The following is a 26,326-nucleotide window of genomic DNA, read 5'->3' on the forward strand; positions in this document are numbered from 1 at the left end:
TGGTCCAAATTCGGGAATCCTTTACCCCAAAATATCCAGGTTCCAGTCCTGGTTTTACCACTAACTACATGAATGTCTCTGATCACCCATCTATTTGTTGGGCATCAGTTTCCTTATCAACTGTGAAAGAAATCAACACTAATAAAAGAGAAAAATGGTAATTGGCGTACGAGCTGCCCTTTTCATTGGCTAATCAGGGCTATATGCAAATTAACTGCCAACTAAGATTGGCAGTTAACTGCCAACAAGATGGCGGTTAATTTGCATATGTAGGCACAATGCAGGGAGGCGACAGGGAAAGCAGGAAGAAGCCCCCCTGCCACTGACAGTGATCGGAAACCCAGGGGGGAGCTAAGAGCTGGGGGGCAGGGCAAAGGCGGCCCTGGGGCCGCCTTTGCCCTGCCCCCCAGCCATGATCGGAGAATCAGGTGCCTTTTCCACCCTGGCCAGTGAGAGCAGGAAGTAGGGGTGGAGCCAGCGATGGGAGCTGGGTAAGGTCGAAGCTGGCAGTCCCAGGAGCTAGGGGTCCCTTGCCTGGGCCTAAAGCGAAGCCCACGATCGTGGGGCCGCTGCAGCTGCGGGTCCCCGCTGCCCGGGCCGGACGCCTAGGCCAGAGGCGTCAGGCCTGGGCAAGGGGCCGATCCTGCGATTGGAGGGTGATGGGGGTCAACGCCTGAGGGCTCCCAGTATGTGAGAGGGGGCAGGCTGGGCCGAGGGACACACACACACACACACACACACACACACACACACACAGTGCACGAATTTCGTGCACCGGGCCCCTAGTAAAGACTATAAAGGAACATGTTACTTTCTGTGCAGTAAGTTACATGGTACTGCACAGGAAAGTAAAGAACCACAGCTATATCTTATTTTCTAATATAAATGGCCTATTTACTAAGGCATTATTTGTTTCACACTGAGGTTTTCAGAAACATACTTAATTATGTTATAAAAAATGTAAGTCTGGTGTCAGCTACTCCAACTTCATTCCTCACACCCACAAAAGGCCACAGATCACTGCCATTTTAGAGAAAATTAAGCTACAGAGGGGGATTGGCAGCCTCCCAAAGCTCATAATAAACCAGCAAACGCTTCTGGCTTGAGCCACAGGAAATGGTGCTGAGACTCCACAAAGGATATTCTTCTTCATCTGTCACATCAGCATACTGGGCCAGGAGGGCAGCTTTTCTCTGCTTCTCCTCTTCTGACACCATCCTGGGCTTCACCACAATCTGTGCCTGTTTCTCAATTAGGGTAGCAATGGCCTGTATCTCGTCTGGGAGGTGGTGGAAGGGGAGAGAGGGACAACAAGGTTGTAGGTGAGAAAAAACAAGCTCACCGAACCACTAGTCCACCCAGGTAGTGCTTGGAGTAAAGGCAATGGCATCTGCTGACTCCTGAGAGCCCTGGGGTTCAAAGGAGGTGCCGATGAGGAAGGCAAGGGAAGGCCATGCAGGCCAGGCTTTAGGTCTCGTATCTGTCTTCAATCAGAGCAGCCCTGCTTTTACTTGTTTTCTATATTGAAGTTCTGCTGCTTTAAAAAAAAAAAGAGGTTGAAAAGCACTACATTAAAACCATAGATTAAGCCTCTAAACATGCATCTTTCTCCCCTCTCAACCCAGAAACCTCAGAAGGAATCTAGAATCAACTTACGCTGGTCCCTTTCATGACGATAATCATACCAGGTGAAGTTCTTGGATTATTTTAAAAGAAAATCAACTATTATGTTCTCCATTCTCAAAGAAGGAGGCAATAGTGTCAAGTAGCGGTTCTCATGCTTGGCTGCATATTAGAATCATCTGGGTGGAACTGGAGAGCATTATGCTAAGTGAAATAAGCCAGTCGGAGTGATAAATATCACATGATCTCACTCATATGTGGGATATAATGATCAACATAAACTGATGAACAAAAATAGATCCAGAGACAAATGGCAGGGGAGGTGGGAGGCTTAGCGACCAACCAAAGGACTTGTACGCATGCGTATTAGCATAACCAATGGACACAGACACTGGGTGGTGGGGGCTTGCCCTTGGGGTGGGAATGGCTGGGGAGGGGGTCAATTGGGGAAAAAGGAGACATATGTAAAACTTCAGACAATTTAAAAAAAAAGAATCATCTGGGGAAGCTTTTAAAAAATACCAACACCTGGGACTTAAAGCCAAAGATGTTTATGTAACTGGTTCATGGTGTGGAGCAGGCACTAGCATTTTTTTAAAAATATATATTTTATTGATTTTTTACAGAGAGGAAAGGAGAGGCATAGAGAGTTAGAAACATCGATGAGAGAGAAGCATCGATCAGCTGCCTCCTGCACACTCCCTACTGGCAATGTGCCTGCAACCAAGGTACATGCCCTTGACCGGAATTGAACCTGGGACCCTTCAGTCCCCAGGCCAACTATCCAGTAAGCCAAACCGGCTAGGGTGGCACTAGCCTTTTTAAAAGTAAATAAAGTAATGCTAAAATACAGCAAAGACTGAGAACTACTAGTGTAGATAGTTTAGAATAGATTCTTTTAAGTTTGGCTTTAATTAGTTGAGTTTTCTGCATCCTAATGCTGAGTAAATTCACTCACTTCTTTTTCATTTTAAAGGGTTAAGGGTTTAGCTGAATAAAGCAAAAGACCAATCACAATTTGTGTTATGAAATGAGAATATAAAAAAGGTGATCCTATGTCTGCAATGCAAATCTACAAGGGGCAGTGGAAAGAGGGTTAAAAAGAAAAAAGAATAAATCACAATGAAGATAATTGTGGTCAGCTGAAGTGAAAAAGTAGCAAAGGGAAAAAACCAATTTCAGTTAAAAAGTTAAAGCTGTTTGCCAGGTCAAACTACCTTAGGGAAGATGAGTATTCAATGGAAAAAACTGAAAACTCTCTCCCTGACAGCAGAGGTTCTTGGAAAACACAACAGAGGCTAGACATCAGAACTACCTTCTTTTTTCACTTTGGTGACAACATTCTGAGTTTCTGACCATCGTTCCACAATCTCCTTGCATATGGTAAGAAGGGAATCTTCTTCCTGGGTGGAAAAGTAGACCGATTAATTAATTTCCTGGAGAGCCCTCAACCTGAACAAAGCCTGTGCAGAGGGCATACATAGCTGGTGATGAGAAGAAACCACGAAGAGGGTTTGGGAACCACAGAACAGAAAGTATGTTTCTCTTTCAAGGTGCTGGATACAGAAGTAATCCTGTGTGTGAGTCCCAGAATCCACACCTGCCAGGTCAAGGGCATCCCCTTTATCCTGCCAAGATCCAGAGGAAAGGATCCCCACCAACTCAGGGCAGTCCTCCTCATGCTTTTGGAGCAAAAACCTGTTGCCTACGTCAAAACCTTTCTCCTCTGTGAAATCTTCTTTGGCCAATATATCCAACTCAGTACATTCTCCAAGGTTTATCACTTTCATGCCAAGAGACTGTTAAGAGTCTAAGGCAAATCCATGCCTGTCTTTACCAGCAGACGTACACCACAAAAAAATAAAAAAAAAAAAAACAGGTCAAGAAGTTGGTACCAATGGATACCCAAGTTACTTCAACTTCTTTTTCAGAGAGTCTTTAGCAACTTCCCAGCTGGAAATAAAAACTAACTTGAATTGCTTACCTCCTACTCTTTCCCTCTACAACCTATAATGTCAGGGTCCAAGAAAAGAATTTATTGTGCTGTGTTGTATTTCCACTGACCTTATGAGCTGCATCACAAGCTGTGTTAAGACTTTCCCAAAAATAAGTAAGCCGGTCTCACCAGACCATGCGCTGGGGCCCTGGCCAAGAAGGTCCCGGGACAGCTGCATTAGTGTTATATTTCAACCACGTACCTGATCCATAAACTACCCTTTCACCAAGTTAAGTGTTAGTAGAGATGAAAGCAGCAGAAATGATCAGGGAAAACAGACAATTTGGTAACTGACTACTGAAACACAGCTTAAAGCACACACTTCTGAATTCTTGAATCTGTCTCTGAGAGGCTACTAGTAAGTGTCAAGTTTATCTTTCTTTTTTAAAACTCTGATCTTTTATTCCAACTCCAACTCACTCCCCCCACCCCTACCCCACCACACTCCCAAACACAACAATGACTATTGCATTTGTAAATACTACAAAGGATAAAGCACATTTGCTTCAGTTCTGCCTTATCATGAAAAGACCTCTACCCCCAAAATAGGAACCAGGAGAGGCCTTTGTCATGGGCCAGTGCTGGGCACTTGCCTCTTAAGGGACAGACACACCCCAGAGCACTTTACTGCCCGCTCTGCACGCTGCCAACGGGTGGGAATGAAACTGGTCGTTAGGTGTTTATGGTAAAACTCCGATTTAGACATTTCAACACCTTCCGAATACTCACCCACGGGCATCCGACAGAGCCTTGTCCCCAGGAATAAGGGAAAGCCATTCGTCTAAGGACCTATAACCTTCCTGGTTCCCCAAACCCTGGAGAGGGGGTCACCCGCTTCCCCATGGCCCGGAACTCCAGAAGAGCAGTCCTCTCCCAGGTAAGACCCACCAATCCTCTGGGACTCTGGGTGGGGAACGGGACACAAAGTCCTAACGGGGGCTGGCCAGCAATGAGTGGGGCTTCTCACCAGGAAAGCAGAGAGAATGCCCTGCAGAGCGTCCAGCTTCTCTTCCTCCTCCTCCTCCTGCAGGACACCCAGGATGTAGGCGCCGTAAACAGCTCGGTCCGCTCCCAGCGCCTCCAACCGTCCATCCAGCCAGGATCCGAAACAGCTGCCCTCGCCACTGCCTTCGCCGGAGGCAGGTGCGTCCACTTCACTGGGCGCCGCCATCTTGGGGTCAGGGTCCTGCCAACCCCTAGGGCGCCTACCGCAGTGCCTGACGGGCCGCGCCGCGGGCGCACTGCGCATGCTCACAAAGGAAACTCGCTCCTGCACGAGGAGCGTAGAACCCCGCAGTCCATAGTGACTCGCCTTGGCGTTTGGTAACTTCGAAATAGAGCGCACGTTGGCCAACAGTGTCAGATCGTCTCTCTGGAACCCTGGCAGGCGGGTGTTCTTAGCAGATCTTTTTACAGTTGGGGAAGTTCAAGGAGATTCAGTCACTTGGCCAAAGTCAAGCAGCTAATAACAGGACTGGAACTCCACTTCGATTCCAGCGCTTCGGCCCACCTCCCACTCCCACGCAGCTTTCAAGCTGCTGCCCTAACAAGACTCAGGTTTCAGGAAACCTTCCAGATTCTGTGCCGCCTGTGTGTGGCGATTGCTTCTCTGCACTTAACATGCTGTATTTAACGCAGAGCCCGACCTATAGGGGGTGCTCGATAAATGGACAGGCAACCTCAAGTCATTTCTTTCAGTCATTCAACACTTTATCCTTTGCCAGACACTGTGCTGAGAGCTTCTGATGCATTGTCTCTTGTAATCCTTCCAGCAACCCTGAGGAGATGCTTTCATCGTCCACTAATTGAAGATAAGGCAACTGGGACACAGAGTCACAACCACAGGGAACCTCACCAGAGACCAGAGCTTGAGAACAGCAGCCAGAGCCCTGCTGACTCTGCGAAACACCTGGCTCTGGGCTGAAATGAATTACCCAAGAACCTGAGTTGGCTTTCCCTGAACTACTGGCAGGTCACTGACCTGACTCCTTCATTCACTCAATATTTATTGACAAAAAAAAAAAAATATTTATTGATTACCCGCAGCATGTCATTGCTCTTAGGCACTGGAAAGATAAAAATGAATGTCACAAAATCTCTGCTCTCAAAGGATCTCTAATCCAATGGAAATAGACATGTTTAAACTAGTAATGACAATAGAGGGAGATAAATGTGTTAATGGAGCTTTTTCTAATGATGGTTGCAGTATGATGTCTAGGAGATTAGGTTAAATTTGCCTGGCTGTGAAGGCTCAGAATATCTCCAGCCGATGAACAAACCAGAGAGAAAGCGGAAGAAAAAACGAAGGGAGCTGGGAAGAATGTTGTCCTCCCAGGGCCACCGTAGGGCAGTCTCAGCGCTATTACGTCGTTGTAGGGGCGGAGTCGGGAGGAAATTTAAAACGAAGCGGCGGCGAAGGCGCCGGGAGGGTGGTACCTGCTGTGGTCGCAGGTCCGGCCCGGCTCGGGGGCAGGGATGAGCCCATGGGGTCCGCGGTGGTAATAGAGCGGCCTTGAAGGAGGAGCACGGAGGCCGAGAAAAGCCGGATATTTGGGGGAACCGGGAAAGGGTACGCATGCCGGGTAGGAGAGAAGGGGTAAGAAGGAAAGCAAAAAGGGGTCAAAAGAGTTGTAGAGGGGCCCCACCAGCGTGATCCCGTGGCTGCTGAGCGTCCACCTATGAAGCAGGAGGTCACCGTTTATTCCTGGCCAGGGCACATGCCCGGGTTGTGGGCTTGGTCCCCAGTAGGGGGCGTGCAGGAGGCAGCCGATGGATGGTTCTCATCACTGATGTTTCTATCTCTCCCTCTCCTTTCCTCTCTGAAATCAATTTTTAAAAATGTATTTTTTAAAAGAGTTGTAGAGAGGATAACGGGTCGGAAAGTGGAGCGGAGAGATGCAGAAGCTGGGGAGGGTAGTGGGCCAGGAGGGGCCACAGGAGTTGAGTGGACAGAGCTCTCTACAGGGGATGGAGGAACTGAGGTCACCATTGCCTGGACGGTGTCTCCGGAGTTGAGATGGGATGTGGGTAGGGATGGAGTTGAGCTTGCTATTCCTGGTACCCGCTTTGGGGATTGTGCGGGGTTTGGGAGGTAAGGTGGGAATGGGGGGAGGGGTGGTGGAAGGTCGTAGGCTAGTGAAGGTGGTTCCGCTGGGGTTTTTTGTTTGTTTGTTTTTAAACATTTTTATTGATTTATTTTATTTTATTATTTTGTTTTTTAGAACGAAAGGAAGGGAGAGGGTGAAAAAAAGGAAACATCGATGTGAGCGGAAGGAACATCGATGGGCTGCCTCCTGCACGCCCCCTACCGGGGATCGAGCCCGCAACCTGGGCGTGGGCCCTGACTGCGAATCACCGGCGACCTCTCCGTGCACCAAAGGACACCCAGCCTACTGAGCCACACAGGCCAGGGCTGCTTCAGCTGTTTTGTCCTTCGTTTTCAGAGACCATTGCCTTGAGCTGGAGAGTTCAATGGCTGACAGTAGGCTCTGGGCTCCGGACCTAGGTAGGTAACAGGTCAAAACTAGGGATGCAAGGTCAAATATGCTCCTCCTGCCCCAGAGCCTCTTGGGAGGAAAAGGTCGAGAAATGTTAGCCCTGTTGGTTTTTTTTAATTATTAGTGGTTTGTGTGTGAGTGTTGTATGTGTTCATGGGTGTCATGGATCATTTAGGAATTCACGGTAGAGGTCAAACAAGAGCTTTTAGTCTGATACTATGAACAAGATTGGCAGACAGATGGGGAGTCCTGGTTGAACAACCATGCATATTTAAACCCATAGTCACGGTTATTTTTACCATAAAGTATTAAGTTTATCTTAAACACCCCCCCCCCCACTCAGTTATCTAACTATTTTAGCACCTAGTCACTTCCCTCCTACTCTCCTCCCCTCTCTTTCAGTATCGTCTAGTTTTAGTGCTGGAATGTGACAGATATGCTGTTCGGTTTCTGCCTTTTAAACACTAATACACCACACAGAGGCTGTCCGTGAGAGCTGCTCAACTTACAGGACTCTCTCATCTCCAGCTTCTCACTTTGTTCTTTGTTGTTGTTTCCTAGGGGCTCAGCTGGGAGTTTCCGGTTGTCTGAAAAAATGCCAGAAGAGCTCCCCAGATGCTAGGAGGCAGCAGCCCTTTTCTGGAAAGTCCTTTTACTTGGATCTGCCTGCTGGCAAGACTCTCCAGTTTTTGACAGAGGCAATCCAGCAGCTGGGTGGGGTATGTAAAGTGCCTCTCGCCTGTGATCCCCGGGTTGGAGGGCAAGAGCTGGAGAAGGATTACACCTGTCTTCCAGGTGTTTTCAGCGGTATTGCTACATTTTTCCAAAGCAATTTTCAGTATAAGCCACTTTTTAAAATAAAGTTAATTCCCCCCCCCCTAATTAGAAGAAAAACAATATCTGCTCATTCTAGAAATGTTAGAGAACATGGAACTGCTGCAAGTGACAACCATCATTTTGATGTATTTGTTTTTTCCTGGAGTTTTTTTCTCTTTCTTTCATTTTCTTTCACAGCTTTATTGAGATACAGTTCACCCATTTGAAGTGAATAATTCAGTGGGGTTTTTTGTATAGTCACAGAGATGGCCAAGTGTGATTAGACAGTCAATTTTAGAATATTTTCATCACCCTAAAAAAGAAACTAAGGCCCATGTCAGTCTCCCCATTTCCTCTCGATACCCCCAACCCTGAGCAACCTTTTATCTACTTCTGTAGTCTATCCTTTAAAAAAAAAAAAAAAAAAAAAAGCTTATTTTCTGTGTAGCTATGATCATAAATATATTTTTATTACCAACTTTTTGCTCATAACCTTAAAACATTAGCACTTCCCTATCATTATTGTCCCTCATATGCATTATTTGTAATGAGAATATAATATTCTTTTGAGTAGATTGTTAATTTACTTAACTTACCCTATGGCCATTCAGATTATTTCTAAATCTGAGCTCTTACAAATAACACTGTGGTGAACAACTCTGGGTAAAGAGCATTTGCTGTGTTTGAGTTCTTTAAAATCTTTTTAAAGCAGATGTGTGTCTATGGAACTTGTAGTCAGGGTGGGCATGGACAGCTCTTGTGTTTAGAAAATTGGTGATAGTGCTTGGCTCAAGAGCGGTGGGTCACTGGGGAAACTGCTGGAGGAGACTTAGAAAGCAGAGAATCTTTGCTGTCAATCTAACAGAAACTCGGGGATGTAGAGACTCAGCAGTAGGGATGGACTGAATGACCGTCATACACCCCAACTGGCTCCAAAATTTTGAACTTTTAGTTTTTCCTATCATTTAGGCTTTGCTATACAAAACAAACAAAAAAACACCCCAGGATTTGGCCTTAAAACAAGTTATTTCTCACTGCTCTCTGGGTTGGCTTGGTGGTTTCTCTTGTAGCTACAGTTGGCTGGAGGGTCAGCTGGGCTGGAAGGACCAAGTTGACCTCACTCACACATCTGGCAGTTGGTGCTGGCTGCCTCTGTGGCTTCTCATACGTACGAGAGGCCTCTTACATGCATTGTATGAATGTATACTATCGTGTACATATACAGTAAGCTAGAGCAGCCAGTGTACTCAGTGGTCTCGGGGTTTTCCCAGAAGGTGAAGGGAGAAGCTACAAGGCCTCTTGTGGTCTAGGCTCTCAAACTCACACATATTATTTACACCATTGTATTGGACAACAGGAATCCTATTCAAGGGGATGAAGAATAGGCCTCTACCTCCTGATAGAAAGAACAGCAAAGTCACATTGCAAATGAGCGGGTGCACTGGGATGGGAGGATGTACAGCCATTAAACTGTCTACCAGCCCTGGCCGGTTTGGCTCAGTGGATACAGTGTTGACCTGCTGACTGAAGGGTCCCAGGTGCAATTCCGGTCAAGGGCACGTACCTTGGTTGCAGGTTCCCTGGCCCTGGTTGGGGTTTGACATTGATGTTTCTCTCTCTCCCTCTCCTTCCACTCTCTCTAAAAAAGCAATGGAAAAACATCCTCGGGTGAGGATTAACAAAAAATAAATAAAGTCGTCTGTTACAAGCATTGCTACCCCAGCTTTCCTATTTCAGGACGATGTGTACTTGGGGGCCCAGTGCAGAACTGCGTTTGGTCTATTTAAAGACATTGATTCTGGAACTTCTAGCAGCCAAGATTTCCTCTCCAACCTCTCAGTATTGATGATTCCACATCTGCCTTTGGTTTTCAGCCACCTCTGTGATCTGGTTTCAGGTAATTGAGGGTTTTCTGAGCAAAGAAGTAAGTTGCATCGTGTCCAGCCGCAGGGAGGCGAAGGCAGAGAGCAGTGGGACAAGCCACGGAGGCTGCTCCAGCTCCAGCCCCAGCGAGGTCAGAGTGGAAACACCGTCCATGGCTGATCCAAAGGGCAGCCACACCAGGCCTTCACAGAAACCCGTAGACTTGGTAAGAACCTCGTGGAGCCCTAGCTAGTTTTTCTCAATGGTTAGAGCGTCGGCCCCGCAGACTGAAGTGTCACAGGTTCGATTCTGGTCAAGGGCACGTATCTCAGTTGCAGGCTCGATCCCCGGCACCGGACAGGGCACCTGTGGGAGGCAACCAATAGATGTGTGTCTCTTACATATTTATATAGAATAACCATTGCCCCACTCCCACAGCTCTAGCATTTGTTTTTGCCATATTACAGAAGGTAGACAGAGGTACTCCTTCAAGCCATAACTTTAAAGATTTTTTTAAATTGTGGTAAAATGTATATAAAAATATGCCATTTTAACCATTTTTAAGTGTACAGTTCATTGGCATTAATTATATTCACACTGTGGTGTAACCATCACCACTTTTTTGTTTCCAAAACATCACCCCAAACAGAAACTCTATAACCATTAAGCAATAGCTTCCCGTTTCCCTTCCCTACAATTCTGTCTATGAATTTGCCCATTTTAGATACCTCATATCAGTGGAATCACTGATATTTGTCCTTTTGTTTGTGGCTTATTTCACTTAGCATGTTTTCAAGGTTCATCCATGTTGTAGCATGGTTAAAGTGGCAGCTCCTGTGTTGAGCATCTGCCCCCTGGTGGTCAGTGCACATCATAGCGACCAGTCGGACAGTCGGACACTTAGCATATTAGCCTTTTATATATAGATAGACTGTCCCTTTTTATGGGACTGCAGAGTCGGGTTCAGAAACAATAGGAGGGTCCTCGGAACCAGAGAGGGCTTGTTGGAATTGGCCTACACTTACCAGTGGAGAGTGCGGAGACCCTTAAAGGGAAGTCTTAGAACATTTGTAACACTTTGATCTCTGGTGAATTCAAAATGCCCTTCTCCACCAGGGTCCAGGCCACAGCTACCCATGGATGATCTGAACTTGGGTGTGGCTCTACCTTGAGCTCCAAAAGGTTCTAGGCTCTCATTTCGGCCCCGCCTGAGCTGTGGTTGCTCCCAGCTTTCCAAGACATGACTCCTGGCCAGCACCTGTGTAAATACCTGTTTTTGCACGGTGGTTTATATAACATATCTCATTGCTCTTCTCTTCCTGTCAGGTACCTATGAGCAGAGGGAAGGAGCTACTGCAGAAGGCCATCAGGAATCAGGTGAGCTGAGGCTCCCAGGGTTCTTCTGAGGTACAGATGACCCTCAAACAGCACAGGCTTGAACTGTACAGATCCACTTACAGGTGGACTTTTTTTTTTCTTCAGTGAATACCTGTATTGTTTTTGATCCATGGTTGGGAGTGCGCAGGTGTGAATGGCCAACTGTATTCATTGATCTATGCCATTTTATATAGGGGACTTGAGTATCTGTGGATTTTGGTATCTGTGGGAAGTCATGGAACCAATCCCCAATGAATACCAAGGGACAAGTTTTTGGAGAGTCAGAAGTTATGTGGATTTTCAACGACACAGGGGTCAGAACCCCTTATTTCTGCATTGTTCAAGGGTCGGCTCTACTAACACAAAACACACAACCTATGAGATGTATTGTTTCCTTCTTACAAATGAAGAAGTGGAGCTTGGAGAAGTTAAGTAATTTGTCTAGAGTCACCTAGGGTGTCGGTGGTAGAGCCAGGATTTGACTCCTTGATTTTTCCGACTCAGAGTCTACCAAGAGAATCTTGGAGGGATGCTGTGGGATGTGAAGCTAGACTTTGTAAACCTATTTTCTTAAAGATTTTTAAAATTTATTTATTGACTTTAGAGAGAGAGGAAGGGTGGGAAGGGGTGAGAGAAATAAACACCGATTTGTTGTTCCACTTATTGATGCGTTCATTGGTTGATTCTTGTATGTGCTCTGACCAGGGATCGAATCCACAACCTTGGCGTATCGAGACAATACTCTAACAAACTGAGCTACCCGGCCAGGGCCAGACCGTAAACCTTTTACAGAGTAGCTGTTTATACCTTTTGTGAGAACCCAGAACCATTCAAGTTAAGTGGCAGGAGAGGAATTAATTAACGTGATCTTGTGAGAGGAGTCATTAAAGTGACATGAGGCTGGGTGCATTGGCTGTGATGAGGGAGGGTGATGTCAGATTTGGGCAGCAGGACAGGAAAAGTGTGGCCAGCATAGCTTCCTGCTGGGTGATGGTGATCGTCGCTGGTATGCATTACTTACTGTGAGCTTTCTTCACAGAGGCCCTCCCAACAAGCAGCTCTCTTATAAGCATGTGTTCCTCCCCGGTCACAAGGTGGCCGGAGCAGAGTGTGCGGGTAGACCAGCAATCCATCCCCTCCAGATGTGGCCAGCCCATATGGAGGGTTGGGGTAGACTCTTCCCCACAACATCCCTCCATGTGGATGACCCAGAGCCCCCGGAAGCCAGGACGACCTGTCCCCGTAGTGTTCAGGCCCCGTGGCAGCTCCTGCTCCTGCCTGACTCTGCTTCGTCTTTCCAGGGGAGCAGCAGCGGAGGAGGCAGTGGGAGCCCCAGCAGCCTCCTGACCAATGCCCGCTCCTGGGGAGTGAAGATTCTGCATGTGGACGGTACCGTTTCTGCCCAGGGCTCCTACAGAGGGCGGAGTTGGTGACTGACTGGGAATGTCTGCTTTTAGAGGGATCGGAGTTGTAAGCTGGCTGGAAGCCAGGCATGCTGTTACCGTGTTGATCCACAAAGGTGGGAGGGTGTGGAGACCAGCTGTAACAATAGCAGAGTGTATGTACTAGAAGATGCTGTCCTGTTTAGCCCACTCAACAGCACGCCTCAAGCTAACGTAGTAATCTTGTTTACAAATAAGGAAATAACCCTAATATCCATGACCAATTACCGGGCATTTACTCTGTGCTAGGAATTAACCTCATTTAATCCTCACCACAGTCCTCTGCCTAGTGTACTGATGAGAAGATTGAGCCTTAGGGGATTAAGTACATTATCCATAGTCTCACCAGGAATGAGTAGTGTGATCCACATTCCAGCCTGGTTTGGCCCAACTAAACGTCATGTTCTTTCTTCTTTATGGGGTTGCCTCACTCCTCTTTGCAGGTTGTAATAAATTTGCACCAGAACAGCTGTCCTGAGTGGGCTGGCAGTGACTGGCCCTCATATCAAGCTCCACTGCACATTGGCTTTTCTCTCATCCTTGAAGGGGCTGGTCAGATCCAGCCTGAGATCTGCCGGAGAGACAGAAAGTCAATAAACTGCCCTGGCCGGTTGCTCAGTGGTTAGAGCGTCAGCCCGCGGACAGAAGTCATGGGTTTGATTCCAGGTCAAGGGCATGTGCCTTGGTTGCAGGCTGGATCCCTGGCCCCAGTCGGGCGCGTGCAGGAGGCAACTAATCGATGTGTCTCTCTCACATCGATGTTTCTCTCTCTCTCCCCCCTCCAACCCCCCTTCACTCTCTAAAAGATAAAATCAATAAACATATCCTCCTCGGATGAGGATTTTTAAGAAAAGGAGTTGTATTCAGTGCTACAAAAGAGCATGAAGCCAGCTTAGGTCCTTTTCCAGGATAGAGGACTCGGCCATTTCTTTTATCAGCAGGTGCAAAGGTGACATGTAGCCAGAAGGTGGCAGGCAAGGCTGGTGTGATCCAATGTGCCAGGCCTGGTGAGACTAGTCCCCAGGAAGGGGCTTTGCTGGGGAAACGAGGAGTGGAAACCTTTAGCCACGGCCCTCTGTTTTCTCCACAGAAATGATGATGCGCGTGCAGCAGCTCTCTCTAGATGCTTTATGTGTGAAGAAACAAGGGCCAAAGAAGCCAGAGGTAGGTCATCCTGCTGAACTGAGGGCAAATGGACGGTGTGCAAACTGTTGACAGCTTTAGTAAATCTATGGGCCACCCAAGCCTCTGCTCCCGGCCATTCTGGGAAAAGTGAGAGGAGTGCAGCCTCTCGGTTAGCTCATCCCTGGGGTCCTCGTCTCCCTGCAGATCCCCTGTGACACTAGGCATTCAGTGCCCCTGGCCTCGGACAGTCCTGGCCTCGGACAGTCCTGGCCTACAGAAAACATAAGTGCCCATGGCTTACTGGCCAGGCTGCCTTTCTGGGGACGTCTCTTGGCCTGGGAATGAGCCTACAGATAGCAGGGGTGGGGGCAGGGGTGGGAAGTGTGGTTTGAAATAGCTGCTATAGTCCAAATTCTGGTTTGGCTTTTCCTTCCTTTGCTGAAATTAGAACTGTGTGCATCATATCCAGAGAGCCCGGACTAACTTAAAGTCACAGAGCTTTCACCCGGCCAGAATCTGAGGCAGGACTAAGCCCTGCAGGTCCACTCAGGGCCTAGCATCTAGGAGCAGGACCAAGAGCAGGAGTAAACCACATGCACACCTGGGGGAGCTCTCAGCCTCGGCGCCCCTGCCCTGCACCCTCTGGTCTAGGGGTCTCTGGGAAGCAGAATAGGTGGTGATGATAAATAGATTTGCATTGTCACGGTTGGAAAAGGTATTTGGTGAACATCTCCGACTTCTGTTCCCCAGCCACCGCCCTCCTTGAGATAAGCAGTATGAACAGTTCACCAGGTATCCTTCCAGGACTCCGTGCACGTACAAAAATTCTCCCTTTTATGCAAACGCACAGTATTTTTACTTGGCTTTGTTCACTTAATAATCTTTTGTGTAGATGCTTGGGAGTCTTTTGGAGTGAGTTCTGGGCACCGTCTGCTGATATGTGAGGGGATGTGGAAGGCTGCTTTGGGTGTCTGTGCCCTGGATGTGTGGCCTGGAGGAGGTCTGCAGTCATGGATTCACTGGCTCTCTCATCTTGCCCCATCTGCAACCCTAAATGATTCCTTATTTTTTTCCGTTTAGTTTTTAATATTAGCTTTGTTTGACCTTGGCCTAAATGTTGGTTTTGACCACCAGTCGGGGCACAGGAAAGCAAAAGGCACTGTCTTCACCCTTGTCCTGTAAGCCGGCTTGTATTGGCAGCACGCCTGGATGGCCTGGATCCACCTGACCAGCTGCCATGTATTTATTTATTTATTTATTTATTTATTTATTTATTTATTTATGTATTTATTTTAATATCAGAGAAGAAGGGAAAGAGAGATAGAAACATCAGTGATGAGAGAGAACCATTGATCGGCTACCTCCTGGGGATCGAGCCCACAACCCTGGCATGTGCCCTGACCGGGAATTGAACCGGGATGTCCTGTCCTGGTTCATAGGTTGGTGCTCAAGCACTGAGCCACACTGGCTGGGCACTGCCATTTACTGAGCACCTACCCTGTGTTGGGTCTGTTACCTGCCCCTGCCCATTTGTGCCACATCCAAGGAGGTGGTGAGTGCTCCTCCCGTCACAGGCCTGTGGGGCCCACAGCTCGCTCCACAAAGTCAGCTGGAGATTCGCACACAATGCTCACCGCTCACTGTGCCCCTGCGGAGGCGGAGGGAGCCATTGTACTCAGGTCAGTTCTAGCTCAGAACCCAGCTGACGACAGGAAGCAAAGTGGGGCAGACTCACAGCCACTCAGCTCACCAGCCCGGTTCCCCGACCCCCTTAACCTATTTTCCCTTTCCATTTAGGGAACGTGTCCCGCAGAGTCAAGAACACGGAAAGGTCAGTGTGGGAGCTGTTCCTCATCTAATTGCAGTCCCTCCCTTCCTAAATGCTTCCCTGCGACTCCCTCTGTGGCAGCATCTGCTCACTTTTCTGCGGCAGGAAGCAAGTCCAGGTCGTGCTGTCCCATCGTGTTTCCGGGGCCTGGGCTTTGGAGAGGACGGTGGCAGAGGAGGCGCATCCATGAGCACATCTAGAGCCGCTGGGCTGGGCTGCTCCCGCGAGCCAAGACCCCCTGCGGCCACGCTGGCCCCTGCGCCCTCTGGCTGTCCCCCGCCATCAGTTGAAGTTCCCCGTCCTTTTCCTCTGATTCAGTGTGGAGTGGGCAGTTGAACAGCTGCCTCCCACTTTCAGAAATGCCAGCTCCCTGAGGCTGACAAACAGGCAGATTGACAGGCCCGCTCCCAGCTTCTCTTGGACAGCGGGAGGGTTCCTCCTGGATGCTTCTCCCAGAGATGCTCTTTAAGTGGCATTTATTCGAGCACAAGCAGGAGCTAAGAAAAGTCACTTGGCACCTCTCGTGTTTGAAATTCAAGGAAACCTGTGGGGGAATTGACTTTAATAACTGTCTCCGTTAATTAGACAAGGACTCGCCCCGCAAGAAGTAATTACTGGGAGACAGGCAGCTTTTTTTGCTTGGGCGCCGGTGGCCTCTCGAACGGGTCTAGAAGCTGTGAGGTGCCATCCTCTTTGGAGACTTGGTGGCTATTAGTTCTGCCCAGGCTTCCAGCCCCTTTGACAGGACTCTGGTCACCCTGGGAGGGTAGAACTGCTTCTCGATGCCGACGAGATTGGGTGCCCCGTGCAGCTAACCAGCCAGGAGGGGATGGATCTCTTGATGAACTGACTCCAAATTCGTCCTCCCAGAACCCCTTTGCCCTATTTTGTTCATGAACCAGATTTCACCTTTGATGGGTTTTTTTTTTACCATCCTTCTGCTAAGATCTCTAAACACTCTTTAGTTCTCTCCCTCTCTGCTCCTCCCTGCCCCCTCCCCCCGCCCCGAAGTAAACCCGGGTCCTCACGGGGAATTCTGCCGGGAGTGTTCGCAGGCCCCTCAGAATTCTGACTCGGGGAGGAAAGGTCCGGGAAGCAGCTTTTAGCAGAAAGCAGCAGCAGGTGGGTCTCTCCCGCTCAGCTCGGTTTCTGGCGGTCAGGTACAGCCTCCAGGAGCCACGTGCAGGTGGCTCCTCCATCCTGCGGAGGACCCCGCACACCCTGCAGCCTCTGCCCCCAATAGTGGAACTCTTTCTCCCCGGGCGGAGGCTGGGAGAGATGGGAGTGGGTGCCTCACGTCTCCCAAGTGGAAAGGCGCACCTTGGGGCAGCAGGTGTTCCAGCTCTGAGCGCCCCTTCGGCTTTGGCAGGGCCTTGCCTCTCGGCACTTCCTGTGTGCGTTGCACGGGCCCTGCACTGGAGCAGACAGGTGGCTAATGTGTGCCCTCTTCCTTTCCAGTGGCCAGACTGAAGGCACCGTTCCTCAAAATCGAAGATGAGAGCAGGTGAGTGAGGCTCCTCCCTGTCCCCTCACCCCCACCAGCCCCACACGGAGGCCAGATCCCAAGCTGACGTGGGGTCATGGAGCCCCTCAGCCCTGCACCTGTGTCTTCCCAGAAGCCACTTTCTCCCGTCGTGGAGAAGTCTCGCATAGACCAGGGGGAGCCGCTGAGGGCGCACTGCACAGCCTGCGCTCCCCTTGGTATGAGTCGGAGGTTAATGGCCCTGCGTGTGAATTACCTCCTCCTAATGCTCTGCTTTTATGATCTCATTTACTCCTAGGTGTATGCTGACACTTGCTATCGAATGGTTGTTAGACCCAGTGCAGGGCTAGTGCAGTCATCTCGGCTGAAGTGAGGTGCTTGGGGTGGTGCTGGGGCTCCCTTGCACTTGAAACCCTTCTGTTTTGCATGCAGGGCCCTCTCCTGGCACATGCCATCTCATGACCGCTCTCAGTGGGAGAGAGTCCATCCTCTTCCTAGTGGGGAAACTGAGGGCAGAGAAGGGAAGGACTTGCACATTCCCACTTTATTAATGAACCTCAGCTGAGGCTAGATGCCAGGTGTCCTAACTGTGCCATCCGGCACCTTCTCCACTCTGCCCTGTCCACCTTTGGGGCCCTTTTTACCTGGAGCGGGAGAGTCCATTGATGATAACCTGATGAGCTGTTAGCCACCTGGGTTAGCACTGACTCTTCAGTAAGTACTAGATCAAAGTCCACGTGAATCTATAATTCTCTCAAAAAAAGAAAAGGGTTTTGAAAAAAGAAAAAGCTCATCTGGACCTGGGACCAGAATTTTCTGGGCCCCTCAGCCTCGTGCAGGGCAGCTGGAGACCCAGCCCCGGGAGCCTGGCATGCCTGCCCATCCTCCAGGCCCTGCACACAGTACAGGCGTGGTCTTGGTGGCCCAGAAATGAGTGGAAAGAACGTAGGGATGGCAGTGAGGTGCTATCTTGTCCAGTTCCGGTGGGATGGGGTCCATGTCTGTCAATCCCAGCCCCTTCACAAGCAGTTAAATAGAAGTAGTCATGACTCATAGACGGCAGCTGAGAGATACTGTCAGTGCCTCAGGATCTCCCTGCACGTGGCAGGCACAGGTGATGCCACTGTCACTGGAGGGGGTACACGTACTTGCGTGCCCCTGGCATCATGGGCAACAGAGGAGATCCGGCCGGAGCTGAGGTTTCTTGTGATTCTTTTGATGTGCTCTTCTGAACCAGGTGCTCTTCAAAGCCTCATAGCCTTTCCAGCCTCAGCATCCCAGCCTCCTAAGCAGGAACAAAACAACTTTGAAGAGAAAGAAATGGGGTACCAGGGCTGTTGAGGGCACCCTTTCCCTTTAAGGGTCCAAGAACTCTGTTAATGCACTCCTGAGGCCAGAGGGCTCTCACAGTGCCACCTAGGAACCATGGCTGCACTCCCCCCGGAGCACAGGCCATGGCACCAAACACGGGTGCCCGCAGCTCTATCACGGGGTTTCTGAGTGTCCACACATGATCAGATCTGGCTCCGAGCTTGAATGTGAGCAACCTGAGGCAGAGCACCAAAACCCCAAAACCACCCAGTATCCTGACTATCCGGAACCTGCACTGGGCCTCCTTTCTGTTCAGAACACTCCCCTGCAGAGGGTGCCGAGGACCAGCCCAGAGCAAGTGTTGCTCTAAGTGGAGCAGGGAAATCACTGCCGTGGTTCAAACATCCTTCCATTTAGATTCTGTGAGGCTGGAGTCCCCAGAGATGGTTCTAGGGTCGGGAGATGTGGCTTCCGGTCTGGCGTTGGCACATACTAGCTGTGAGCTCTTAGGCAAGTTCCTGAACCTTTTGGGCTTCATTTACCCCACTTGTTCCACTCAGCTCAGAGCTCAGGGGGTGGCTGTAGCATTCCGATGAGGCAGTAGAAAGTAGACAGGGAGAGCATAAGTATTAATTTCACCTAGTAAGGCTGATGAGAATTTTGTTCTAGAACCTAAAAGATGTGCGGGTGAGAGCCCACTTTATCAGGAATGGAACTCCAGGGAGTTGGGCTGGCACCCCTTCCTCACCCTTTCCCTTCCCCACTATAGTGAAAGTGGAAGTTTTCTGTGTTTCAGGAAGTTTCGTCCTTTCCACCATCAGTTTAAATCCTTTCCTGAAATTTCTTTTCTGGGACCCAAAGATGCAAGTCCCTTTGAGGCCCTGACGATCCCGAGCAGCTCGCGCCATACCAGGTGGGTCTCTCTGGTTCCTGATTAACAAGGGCTGGTTACAGGCCAAGGTCCTTCCCCTCGGGGGCCTGCTGCTCAGATTTGGGAATGGCCATGTGTCGGCTCCTTAGGCGAAGTCTATTCTGGGAACTTAGCCCAGAGAAGAGAGACAGAAGGAGAGTTCATTCATTTTACTCGGTGTCCTCCAGCCTACTGAAGAATTTGACTGGTGTCCAGAGGACAATTGGCTGGTTTCTGAAACTCAAATCCATAGACCACCTTCAATCAGAGCCCCCTGAGGTCCCATTAAAAATGGCTTCTGGACCCCACTTCACCCCTACAGAGTCACAGTCTCTGATTATGGAGCCCCAAAAGCTGCATCCTCACCAGCTCCCTGGGCGATTTGATACACATCAGAGTGGCTTAGAGGCTTCTCGGTATTCCCGCTCTGCAGAGTGTGACCCGAGCCTTCACTGACCAAAGTGCAGAAGGACGCGGCTTGGTGCAGGGTCTAGGTGCCTTCTCGGACCCTTTCTAATTTCAGGCCACAGAGTTGTTATTCATAGACCAGGAGAACAGGACAGAGCAGACTCAGGCCGAGAGGACCCAGGGCCAAGGAGAGCCTGCAGGTCCCACCAACAGACAAAGGAAGTACTGCAGTGGGAAGAAAAAGAACGGAATGCGGCAGTAGGCAGAGGGAAAAAGAAACAATGAGCTGAGGTGAAGCTCAAGTGCCCTTCACATCTGTCCTAGAAGGCGCCAGGGATACCAGAGAGAGCCAGCCAGGGGGCTGCGGGCTGGGCTGGCAGGTGATGCTAGACCTGAGATGGCCTGGGAATCGCAGAGCAGCCGAGATTGTAAAAGGAAGATGGTGAAACAATGAAGCTTTGGTACCTGCACATGAGAAGCATACGGGGGACTTTGGCCAGGGTTCTGTGTGTGTGTGTGTGTGTCTGTGTGTCTGTGTGTGTGAAATCTGGGAGGACATGTTTAATTTTTTAAATTTAAAAGTGATTATCTTGGCCCTGGCCGGGTGGCTCAGTTGATTGGAAAATCATCCCAGACACCAAAAGGTTGTGGGTTCAATTCCCAGTCAGGGCACGTACAGGAGGCAACCAATCTCTCCCTCTCTCCTTCCTTCCCTCCCTCCCTCCCTCCCTCTTTTTCCCTTTCTCTCTGAACTTATCCTTAGGTGAGGATTAAAAAATAAAAGATTATTTTGGTTCAAAATTCAAGCATTATGAAGGGTTTAGAGTAAAAAGTCTCCCACCACCACCCTCTAATCTCCAGATCATGGGTCTCTCTCCAGAGATGGCTTATGTGCACAGACGCACGTCGTGTCCTTTGTCCCCTCTGCTCACATAAAGAGCAGCCTGATATTGGCTGTGCTCGATCTTGCTTTTGCCACTTTATCTTAGATTAATTTCCTATTAGTACCTGAACAGCATCCTTATTCCCTTTTAAGGTTGTAGTGTGAATAGTCTTTTTAAAGAAAATTTATTGTTTAAGTATTTTTGCAGAGTAAATTCCTAAAAGTGGAAATGCTGGGTCAAAGGGTGCCTGCATTTATAATTTTGATAAATGGCCAAATTGCTTTGCATGGAGATGATGCCAGCAACCACTCTGACCCCCACCCCCCTTGGAGAGAGCGTGTTTCCACATCCCCATGGCTAATACTGAGAGCTGTCAGGCCTGTTGGTTTACGCCAATCTGATAGATTCAAGACCGTGATCTCGGTGTAATTAGAATTGTCATGTTTTTCTCTATGAATGAGGTTCAGTCTGTTGTTTGATCATTTGTATTTCTTTCTGTGCATCTTCTGCATATTATTTGCCCATTTCTCTATTCAGTTATTGATCACTTTCTTATGGATTTGTAAAGAGCCCTCCATGTAGTAGGGAAATGAGCCCTGTGCTATAGTGTTAGTTATAAATAACACGGACCCCACTTCGTCCAGTTTGTGGGTTGTCTTTTAACTTTGCTTGTTTTCTGCTGTGCATACATTTTTTAAATTTGCATGTAGTTAAATTTATCAGTTTTTTCCTATTTTTTCCTGTGTTTCCTGGGTTTTGTGTCATACTTAGAAAGTCCTTAAAGGAGGATATTTTATTTTTTTATTTTTTTTTAATATATATTTTATTGATTTTTTACAGAGAGGAAGGGAGAAAGATAGAGAGTTAGAAACATCGATGAGAGAGAAACATCGATCAGCTGCCTCCTGCACATCTCCTACTGGGGATATGCCCGCAACCCAGGTACATGCCCTTGACTGGAATCGAACCTGGGACCCTTCAGTCCGCAGGCCGACGCTCTATCCACTGAGCCAAACCGGTTTCGGCAAGGAGGATATTTTAGATTTGTTGAGTTTGCCCATAGCAATGGCCCACAGGCCATTAGAAAAACGGGATTGAAATTCAGACAAGGAGTCAGGTTTGAGAAAGAGATTTGAAAGTCCTCAGTTAAGATGGCAGCTGTGCAAGGGACAAGTAAGCATGAGGGAAAGACCGACTCAGGAGACATTTAAGGTGGAGGAAGTCAAAGGCAGTACAGCCCCCTTGTTACTGTGGAGGCCTGTCCCCTTCATTTTTAGGGCAAATGAATGAGGGTTTGGGTGTGAGCACAGAGCTGGAATTGCTCTTCCAAGGATTCTCGCTGTCAGCCGCCACCACCCGTTCTCACCTGTGGTTTGAGATGTGTGGGCGGAGAAAGGGCAGAGCTAGGACAGGGTGCCCATGGGAGGTCTCATCTTCCTCGTCGCCGCTCCTGCCATCCTTGGACAAGTGGTGCCAAGTGTAGGCAGGCCTGCCTGCGCCTGCCCAGCTCCGTGGCAGTTTCAGCTCATCTCTCTGGCCTGGGCTCCAGGCCCTGGAGCAACAGTTCTGCTCCGAGGGCCCCAGCAGTGACCACTTCCCCCCTCCCCTCCTCAGAAGACCCAAGGACCGAGAGCCCCGCCCACGATCAGCCGCCCGCACAGCGCCCAGGAGGAAGAACGGTTACTGCGAGTGCTGCCAGGCGGCCTTTGAGGAGCTCCATGAGGTGAGCCCCTTCCCACCAAGCACCTGCTTCCCAGACTGTTCTGGGAGCCATTCCTGCCCCGTCTCCCTGGTGTGGCTGGAGGTCTGCTGGCCTCCTGCCCCTGCCTAACGCCTGTGCCTCCTCTCACCCCCGGACAGCATCTCCAGAGTGCCCAGCACCAGGCCTTTGCCCTAGAAGCCCACCCGTATGCAGAAGTCGATCGGATCATTGCCCAGCTCAGCCACAGCTTTGCGGAGATCCCCTTCCTCGCCAGCCTCCCCAGGTGAGCGCCGTGCTGCCGCCCTGCCCCGGGCGGGGGGGGGGGGGGGGGGGGCATGGCTCTGCCCTCACTCTTCTGATGCTGCCTCTCTAGGTGGGAAGGAACCTCAGGTTGGTGGCAGCATGGGCCAGGCTATGCTATTTTCTCTTTCCTCACCTTTCTTTCCAGTCTCCTATTTGGTTCACTTTGGATGTGAGTGGTGGGAAAGACCTCCATGTGTGTTTAGCCAGTTGGGTTGGAGCCAGACCAGATGCGGCTCCCTCCCTTCCTGAGCGTGAGCCCTGCCGCAGCTGTGGGGCTGAGAGAGCGTTCAGCCGTCACACTCCCGGCCATGTCTGGTCATGTGCCTGTCTGGCCGTCTAGAAGTGTGGAGCGGGGACTCTGGGTGGGTGAAGAGCAAGTCTTTCTGCCTCTAGAAGTTACCCCCGGAGAAGGATGGCAGGGGGTTCCGTGGAGTTCCAGGGTTCTCTGAGCTTCCACCAAGGAGCTGTGGCTTCCCCTCTCAGCCCAGGTCTCCACCTCAGCCTCACTTCCTGGCCCAGCTTGGACGGCCAGGCTCTGTGCTGCCTCCTCCAGCCGCCGAAGGGCACAGCCTCCTCTGGGAAGTTATTAAATGGCACAGCCTCTAACTTCGGGCCGTCCCTGACCACAGGCCACAGAGCCCAGAGGGGTGCAGACAGCACTGGCCACTGCTGCCGGTCAGACCCATAGAGCAAGCGTTTCACAGGGCCCCAGAGCAGGCAGGTCTCTTCAGCACCCTAAACCCCAGCAGAGTAGCACCATGCGTACCCCACCCTGCCCGCAGCCCGGCCCGGGAGGACCCCAGCTTACTGCCTGCTTTGGAGTTGAGCCTGTGGCCCACAGGGTATGTCTGTCCCCACAGGCAGCCAGGCTCCCCGGCTTCGGATCGTGACCCTCTGTCCCCTGAGACGGTGCCTCCCAGCCAGCCCTCCTATGGCGGGGCAGCGTCTCCCAGGAGGAGGAAGGAAGACGGCCCCCAGGTCCCCAGCGTCCACGACCAGGATGGGCCGGTGGGCGGCAGGAAGTCACCATCTGAACGTGTGGGGGCTGGTGAGATGCTCGGACCGGTAACAAGCTGCCAAGACCTGGGGGGCTCAGTTGATGTTGTGGACCCCCCAGGGACAGTGCTGTCCAGAAGCCCTACTTGTTGGTGCCTCCTGACCAGCTCTGAGTTTGCGGACCTCTCCCCTGGCCCAGAACCGGCACGTGTCGGCCACAAGCGGAAGGTTCAGTTCCCCAGTGGCAATGCCGAGAAGAGGCCAGGGGTCTCCTGGCCACAAGCCTCACTCTCTGTCTCAAGAGCCCTCAGCCCCTGTGGCACCAGGACAACTGATGGCAGGCATCTCTTCTCCCTTCCCCTTCCAGGCCCTGAGTCCAGGCCTCTGACCTCCCCCCTGCCCTTGTGCGACCCACAGACCAGCCTCTCCCTCCCAGACCCCTTGCCCTGGCAGCCCTCAGACAGGCCAGCAGAGCTCTGGGCCACACAGCCCCCCTGGCCCGGAGGAGGATGTTCCCCAGGATCTGAGGGTTCTGAGGCTGCAGCCCCTGGCCCCGGCTCTCAGCAGACTGACCAACTTCCCAGCTGCTCGGCAGCTCCGGGCCAGCTGTCAGCCCACCTGCACTCAGCTGCAGGCACGTAACCCCCAGGGGGGCCTGCAGAGAGCCAGGCTACCTCCCCCTCCCTCTGCCTGCCAGCGGGGGAGCCAGCCTCTCCCAGCCCCCTGCCTCCCTGTGTCCCAGCACCAGCAGCAAACTGCTCCTGTGAGTCCCCTGGGGCACGCAGCTCTTCATGGGGCCGGACAGCTCCCAACTCGAGGGCCAGGTGCACAGATATAAGTTATACCCCTGCTGATTGCTGCTCACCCAGCCAGGGCAGCCCAGATACACGGAAGAGCAGCACACCAGGGCCTCCCTGGTGGAGCCAGAGGAGCCTGAAGCCTGGCCTTTGAAGTCCAAGTGAACAGCTGTTGTCATGGCCAAGTGCAGGGTGGACCCATCGAGTCCTTCCACCCACCCCGTCTTCAGGTAGAACCAAGAGAGTCAGCTTGAGGGCTGCCCTCTCTTACCCAGATCTCCAGCCATGATCCTGACTGGGCAGTGACCTGTGATGGCTAGTCCGTCCATAGCCAGCTGCCCACTTGCCAGGAGGCAGAGGCAAGGTTGGCACAGGAAGGGATGACAAAGAAGCTGGAGCAGCAGGACCCTGGCCTGGCTTCCTGCCCCTCGCAGAGCCCAGGGTAGGTGTTCCCCCCCTCCTTTCTCACAAGCATGTGGCTCTCCTGCTTTCCAAAAGCCTGTGTTTGTGTCCCCTCCCCCAGCACCCCACGCTGTGCACACAGATCTCAGGAACATAAGAAGCAGAGGAGGGGCTCGGCTGCTGCACTCCCCGAGCTCTCTCCCTGCACTCGGAGTGGGCCCAGCACCGACCTTTCCCCTGAGCCCAAGATATGGCCAGATGCCCCTCCGGGGACAGACCCCTCTCGGCTCTTCCCTGCCTCAGTCTGGGCTGCCCACCCCCGGGTTCACCTGCCAACGTCTCCATCCCCTACTTTCCTCCCTCCCCAAGGACCTCCCCCCATTTCTTTTCAGCCGAGCCATTAATCTGGAGATGGGGATGAGTTTGCTATCGATTTTTTGGCCACATTTTTTTTATTACATTTTATACTGTGGTTCTTCTCACCCTTCTCTGCTTCTGTGTGTTTGTCTCTTTAAATGTTGGAGCTACCGGAGCCTGGTGCTATTCTGTTCTCATTTTGGAGGAAGGAGTGGGGGCCTAGCTGTGGGTGAGGACCGGAGTTGTTAGTTTGGAAATAGAGCAAGTGTGTGTGTACAACCCTCACCGAGGTCATGTTTGGCCTTTTTATGCCATTCCTGTTAAGTTTCACAATGAATCTTGATTCAGGAACTGTAAATAAATTCGTTAATAACAAATAGCTAAGAGATGGGGCTGGAGAACAGTGCTGGGCCTTCCTCTGCCCTCCAGCGACCTGAGGCCGGGCTCAGGGCCCAGTTGGTGGGGACAGAGTAACTGGCTAGCAGGACAGGAGCCTCCTGCACGTGAGGGAGCCTGTGTGAGTGCCACGCTCCCCAGAGGCCTAGCCCCCGAGGGCTGAGGGCAGGTGGGCCTGCGTCTGTCAGCCTCCGGTCACTCACTGGGCTCTGCTGTTCTCCGAGTGGCGGCCTGGAGGGGGCATGCTCAGCACCCCTCCCCCCTTCCCCGGGGCCTAGACAACGGCTTCCTCTGGTTCCTGATGTGACACATGGGGATGCCTCGTCCCCCAGTGCCTTTCCCATGATCCTGCCGCCCTGGGTGAGAGGGTCCCCCGCCTCTTTCTCAGACCTTGTCTCTGATACGTCCACCTGCTGCTATTCGCAGACACCAGGTTCGGACACCCTTGTCACCATCTGCCCAGGACCTCACATCCAACTGTGACTTTCCCCTCCCGCCTCACCGCTTGTGACCTTGGATACCGCATCTCAACCAGGTCAAGCCCCAAGGCTCCATCTCACCGTAGCTCTGTCTCTGTTCCTGCCTCCAGGATATAAACTTAGAGGGGACCCAGGACAGAAGGGTGCCACTTGACATACTGGGCCCCTCAGTGGCTCCTTGACATGGGGGCTTAAAGCCTCCTACTCCCTCCCTCTCAACCAGTGAGCTTAGCTCACACTCGGCAGCCTCTGCCTCATCCCACTCAGTCCCTCTTCAACTTCTGACTCAAAGGAAGCAGTGTCCCTCGCCCCCACCCCCACCCCCAAGTCA

The 26,326-nt window shown here is 51.0% G+C and overlaps 2 protein-coding genes across 6 annotated transcripts in view; one reads left to right on the forward strand and one right to left on the reverse strand.

The window, feature by feature from the left end:
* The window catches only part of CCDC43 (coiled-coil domain containing 43), a 15,077-nt gene extending 10,231 nt beyond the window's left edge, over positions 1 to 4,846 (reverse strand). Inside the window, exons 1-3 of one of the 4 annotated variants that reach the window (XR_009449254.1) lie at positions 4,587 to 4,843; positions 2,939 to 3,026; positions 1,144 to 1,279 (exon numbers count right to left, since the gene is read on the reverse strand). Coding sequence is in view for 3 of the 4 variants with exons in the window: in XM_059670395.1 (XP_059526378.1) it covers positions 1,144 to 1,279; positions 2,939 to 3,026; positions 4,587 to 4,790 (428 nt within the window). In the remaining variant the exon portion in view is untranslated. Of the gene's footprint in view, positions 1 to 1,143; positions 1,280 to 2,938; positions 3,027 to 4,586 lie in introns of all 4 variants that reach the window. The other 3 variants (XM_059670395.1, XM_059670392.1, XM_059670393.1) reach the window with 3 other exon arrangements.
* A 1,164-nt stretch (positions 4,847 to 6,010) lies between these two features.
* On the forward strand, positions 6,011 to 25,489 carry DBF4B (DBF4 zinc finger B). Of its 2 annotated transcripts, XM_059670397.1 has the most exons (13): positions 6,011 to 6,188; positions 6,841 to 7,124; positions 7,678 to 7,835; positions 9,830 to 10,021; positions 11,122 to 11,172; positions 12,474 to 12,561; positions 13,705 to 13,778; positions 15,537 to 15,570; positions 17,026 to 17,071; positions 19,143 to 19,274; positions 22,178 to 22,286; positions 22,424 to 22,548; positions 23,429 to 25,489. In XM_059670397.1, exons 2-13 carry the CDS (start codon positions 7,091 to 7,093, stop codon positions 24,204 to 24,206), a joined length of 1,821 nt encoding a protein of 606 aa, XP_059526380.1. In that variant the 5' UTR covers positions 6,011 to 6,188; positions 6,841 to 7,090; the 3' UTR covers positions 24,207 to 25,489. The 2 variants fall into 2 exon arrangements, with proteins under 2 accessions (XP_059526380.1, XP_059526381.1); XM_059670398.1 differs by lacking the exon at positions 19,143 to 19,274.
* The last annotated feature ends 837 nt before the right edge of the window (positions 25,490 to 26,326 follow it).

This window comes from Myotis daubentonii, chromosome 16 (genome assembly GCF_963259705.1).
Source record: "Myotis daubentonii chromosome 16, mMyoDau2.1, whole genome shotgun sequence".
Taxonomy (NCBI): Eukaryota; Metazoa; Chordata; class Mammalia; order Chiroptera; family Vespertilionidae; genus Myotis; species Myotis daubentonii.

Coding starts and splice junctions, on each gene's coding strand:
- DBF4B (XM_059670397.1), top strand. CDS start 7,091: ATGGCTGACAGTAGGCTCTGGGCTCCGGACCTAG. Junction 7,836..9,829: donor CAATCCAGCAGCTGGGTGGG/GTATGTAAAGTG, acceptor ATCTGGTTTCAG/GTAATTGAGGGTTTTCTGAG. Junction 11,173..12,473: donor AGAAGGCCATCAGGAATCAG/GTGAGCTGAGGC, acceptor TCGTCTTTCCAG/GGGAGCAGCAGCGGAGGAGG.